Source organism: Pygoscelis adeliae, unplaced genomic scaffold (genome assembly GCF_000699105.1).
Source record: "Pygoscelis adeliae isolate BGI_AS28 unplaced genomic scaffold, ASM69910v1 Scaffold241, whole genome shotgun sequence".
Classification (NCBI taxonomy): domain Eukaryota; kingdom Metazoa; phylum Chordata; class Aves; order Sphenisciformes; family Spheniscidae; genus Pygoscelis; species Pygoscelis adeliae.
In genome coordinates, this window is record NW_008824056.1 from 4,472,920 (window position 1) to 4,477,914 (window position 4,995).

At 41.3% G+C, this 4,995-nt stretch overlaps 1 protein-coding gene across 1 annotated transcript in view; it reads right to left on the reverse strand.

Annotated features, from left to right (window-relative positions):
• The window catches only part of GYG1 (glycogenin 1), a 14,337-nt gene extending 9,724 nt beyond the window's left edge, over positions 1-4,613 (reverse strand). Inside the window, exons 1-3 of the mRNA XM_009333979.1 lie at positions 4,388-4,613; positions 1,812-1,947; positions 1,257-1,267 (exon numbers count right to left, since the gene is read on the reverse strand). Of these exons, the coding sequence (XP_009332254.1) occupies positions 1,257-1,267; positions 1,812-1,947; positions 4,388-4,397 (157 nt within the window). The 5' untranslated portion in view covers positions 4,398-4,613. The remainder of the gene's footprint in view (positions 1-1,256; positions 1,268-1,811; positions 1,948-4,387) is intronic.
• Positions 4,614-4,995: the final 382 nt, after the last annotated feature.

Sequence of the window (4,995 nt, forward strand, 5' to 3'; positions counted from 1 at the left end):
GTTATTCCAGCACCAGACCACATGACAGATTCCATAAAGAGAAGTGGAATAACAGGGAACCTGGCAGCATTTCTTATGCCATCAGTAAGAGTTGAGTGCATGTGCTGGAATGCACAAGTATACGCATCTGCCTCAAGGTTTCTAGTTTGTAATGGGCACATTTTGGGGAACAAAGTAGTTTGTTTTTTTTTTCTTCCACAAACAGGGCTTTAGTTGGCATTGCTACCAAGTCCAGTAGGTCACGGATATGTAGTACAAAATTTCCACACAGCTTTTTTCAGCCAGACTCTGATTTTTGGCAAGTTAACAGTCTACTTTGAGCAGGCAATTAAGAAATGGGAAGCTGTTAGAGTAGCTTGAGCAGGACAGTAGCTGAATCCTAAACAGTTGAAACAGAAGTTTATGCAATAGTTATGACAACACTGTTCTGGATTTGTGACTGTTAGGGACATCTGACTAGACCCAGTCGCTAAAACTTTCTTTATCCCATAGTCACTTAATCACAGCTGTGGGTACAGCAGTGTTTTGATCCAGTATCATGTTCACCTAAGGGTGACACTTAAACTGTCAGACAGTGTAGTGAAATTTTGTGGCAGATACCCAACCTTTGCTTTACCATCAGTAAAGCATTACCATTAGTTCAACAGAGGTTAATGAGTTCATGCTGCTTAAAATATGAAGCATCTGTAAAGTCTCACTATTCTACAGTGTATCTTGAATGCTCAGCAATTATCAGCACAATTTGAGCCACGGAGCTTGTAAATGAGTTTGTCTTTATACTGACAGTTTGGCATGGACAATTGCTTCCGAACTTAAGGCATACCTTGTTAGCAGATACAGAGTGAGAAATGCAAGTGCCAACTACACCACTAGGTAGGTATCGCTGGTCTAAGGGCATAGTACTAGCTGGCTTACACTAGCACATAAGCACATTTATGATTCATCTTAAAAGAGCACACTCACCTAATAGGCTAGAATGGATATTCCTATATGTAACATCTTTATATTGATGAGGCTGTTTAGCTGCCAAGAGACTCCAGGGAGAGTCATTCCATTTACTGAGCCACTTCTCTACTATCTCTATAAATTGAGAGATCATTTCAGAAGAACTTCCCCATGTACAGAATCTTGACCTACCACCTGTAGTTCATGTAGCTGTTTGTTAATTGTTTTTTTACCCTCCTCTTACATGTGGAAAGAACACCCAGTCCACTCCATACTGAGACTATTCTAGAGAGGCTGTAGGAAGCAGTTGCCTGTTAATTTCCTTTGTTGTACTGTGGTGACCTTTTAGATGCCTCTTGATCTGCTGATTTGACGTACTTGGTGCTACTTTAGTTCTGCTCATTTTCTTCTCTCATGATAAAATTTGAAGTGTCTGCTAGATTTCAAGAGAGCTTGTGTTACATTATCTCAATCTGGAATGCTTCTGCAAGACAAATAAATACCAATCCCCTACTCCCACCTTCACATGCATATACACAGCACTAATGAACACACAGGCAATATCATATTATTGGACAGTTCTAAGTAGGACTATGAAAGAGCAAAGGTCCAGTTGAAATATCAGTATTAAGTCACAGTTTAGTGCTCTAACTACAGAGTGTTTGTTAACTTATATAGAAGAAAGAAAAAAAAGTTTCACGTTTGAAGAACCTACAGAATTCCAGGTAGTATAAGTTGAATTCTGCTAAGCTTAGCTGTTAAGCTTCCAGAGTTTTGGAAGGTTATTATTAAGGAATTCAACTTCTGTTTTTCAACCTTCAGATCAGCAGGCACTGTGGCAGTTTGAAGTATGTAAGTGACCTTACCTCATAAGATCTGAGACCTGAGGAGTTATGAGTGCAGTCAGCTTCCTTGTTGTTCTGTACTGTTGCAAGGATGAACCAAGTACGAGTGCTCCTTTCACATAGGAGTCATTTGTGGCTAGAGTCACAAAAGACTGGTCTGGAAGAAATGAACTTGGTCAAGTTAGCATGATCCACTACTTCATTCTGACACAGATACACTAGAAACCTAGTATTGTTAGGTAATCATGCTGTGAGACCTCTAAGATGTGCTCTTTAACTCTGCACATTGGGCCTACCTACATGGCTGAATGAAGCAGATTATACTCACATAGCTATATTTGCTATTAGTAACTTGACACATGGCAAAATGCAGTAAAAAAAACAAAATCAAGACTGGTGCAAGAGAAAACCAGTTCCAGTTTGCCCACAGGTTAAATAAGTCACACCAAATGTCAGAGACAATCCAAAAGGTCTAAAGAGCCTTATTTTGGCCATTAATATACTATTTTTAAGCTAAAAGTATTGGGAGTCAGTGAGCTTGCATTTGGTCTAAAGTTAGTAACAGTAGAGTTACTCTAGGTTCAGCTCTGAACCCTGAAGCTAGGGCAGCACAATACTTCCATTTCATTTCAAATAAAAGTAAGCATTGAATTAGATCTTGGACAACAGTATTAAGTTTTGCTAGCTTGGGATTTTGCAGATGAGTTGTTCTACAACCCATGGCTGCAGCTCTCTCACAAGAATGCAAGATTTAAATGGGAAGTAACCAGTAATATGATAAGCAGTTTAAGACTTGCAGCAACAGTTTTTGGTCTTCAAGCAGAGAGAGGTAAGGTTGGATTGTTACTATAATTTTCTGCTCCAGCTGTATCTTAAAAATAGATTAAAATGGATCACTTTGCCATATACTGCTTATTGAGGCCATATAATACAAGGTTGCGTTCTTTCAATTGTCATGTTGTTTTAAACTGCCAAGGTGGACTGACAAAAGCAAACAAGTAACTTCTAAACTTCTTCAGTTCACTGTTAACTATCATCATGCAGTACTCCTTTCCAAGCTACAGCACTTTATAAAGAAGTGTGCTCTTGTCTACCAAACCATTTTTGACACCATCAACAAAACAGTTTCTTCCTAAGAATTTCAAGAGTAGATTTTCACATTCAAATTTATTTTAGCAACTGTGATTTATTTTCTTTACAGGAGTTTGTTAACTAGGTTAGATCAGGATTGAGAGTGAGGGTTCTGGGCACTTAGAGGCTTACTATGAAGTCTAGCAGTAAGATTAAAATAGTGACTGCTCTACTTTCAGAGAGATTGTTGTTTAGTACAGACTTTGTCTCAGCCCATGAGACAGTCATCATCAATAACTTTTTAACTTAATACCATCTTAACAGTTGACGACAATGTACCACAATTGTCTATAAGCTCTGCAAACCTGGTTTGCAAGCTCTACACACCAGCTACAAAACCTTCTATTTTGCTTAGCAGCAAAACCAAGTAGTCCCAAGGGACTTACATTATAGTGGTCAGTTACAAAGTTCAAAAAAGCTTCTACAATGCCAGGAATAAAGTTTTTTTTTCAGTTCACTTTAGCTACCAATTTGTAATAGTTCATATAATTCAGCAAATCTACAGAACAATTTTGTGCTTCTTTGAAGCTTTACAAATGGCAAGTGTGTAGCCTTTTAAGTGGTGTGACCATCCTCCTAATAGGGCAGCATCTTTCATTACTGAATTTGCATGTTACTCCTCAACTACTCAATAAATAGGAGTCTGCCACTCTATGTTGACAGACAGCTCACTGAAAATCCAGTGTAGACAAAGTGGGATTGTGCCCAGCATTCACATTCATCTGAATGTTGGGTTGTTTTTTCTTCCAGCAGTATAAGACTAACTCTTAAAGTGACCTTGCCACTGAAAGACGAGTCTTTTTCATTGAACTGTTAGCAGGTATACTTCTACCACGTCTCCTCATCTTACTGAAACTGAGTATTCACACACAAAGGTCTTAGAGAAATAAAGTCAATTTAATGATACAGTAAAGGCTAAGAAGCCCCCTATTACATCCCAACTGCAGTAGGAAATTTTATGACTCCTTGACAGGAAGAGGGTACTAGCAACTTGTAGAGCATCTGAGTCAGTACAGCTTTCCAAAGTTTTGAATAAACTATGTTCTGTTTCATACCTTCTCTACAGTACACTCACAAGTACATTCAGACATGTTGAGTCCACACTACAATTTGGGCAAGACCGGTTGCTGCTTAATATGGAAGTTACACCTGCAAGAAACTAGTCCATTCTACCTAGGCCACAAGTATTTCAGCTGCGTGGGCCTCCCTTCCCATCCTCTCCCCCTTCTCCATTCTCTGTAAACATTTCCTCCACAGCAGGTTATGTTCACGCAGCAGTCACCAGCAGTTATGCTGAAACATACTGAGCTGTTAGTAAAAGCGTGACCGCAAAAACAGAGAATGTGAGAGAGTTGCACAGCTTCATATTTGATTTATCCCGGCAAAACTGAGCTACTTCAGAGACATCTTTGGCTGCCGGGCTACAGTATCTGTACGCAAGAGTCTTTGCACTAGCCCTTACACACCTAAGAGCATCCTGGAAGCCTGAGCTAGGAGCAATCTTTCATTTGACAGCACGCAGGAGGGGACCAGAGTGCTTGCTCCAGATGTTTTAAAACTTCCCCCGGAAGCATTTTCATAGGCATAGCCAGAGTTCACAGGTGTTTGCCTATTCCCCTGTTCTTTGAGTTAGGTACTAGTACACCTGCATTTTTCTGAGTACAGGCTTCCTGAAGAGACGGGAGCATCTAATGGAGACGAGCATCGAGGGGCAGAGCACCAGACCTCCCGCAACCTGCCAGACCGGAAAGTGAAACCGACTCCGCTGACAGCTTCAGGTAAGGTAAGAATCGGGGAAAAAAATCCGGAAGAAAAAAGCCAGGCACACTTGTCACCGCTCGCTGTATCGCATCAAAACGCACAGAAGTTACACACTTTCTTCAGCGTTTCCGGGGAGGGCCAGGTTTTCTCCCGAGAGCCGCTGCGGCCCCAGAGCGGCCTCTCCGGACCCTCCTGCCCTCCGCCGCGCTGGCCGCATCCTTCCCGTTAGGGGATAGAGCCCCGGGCCAGGTACCGAGGCGGGCGGCGTGGAGCAAGGCTGAATCGTGAGCGTCCCCTGAATCCGAACGGAGGT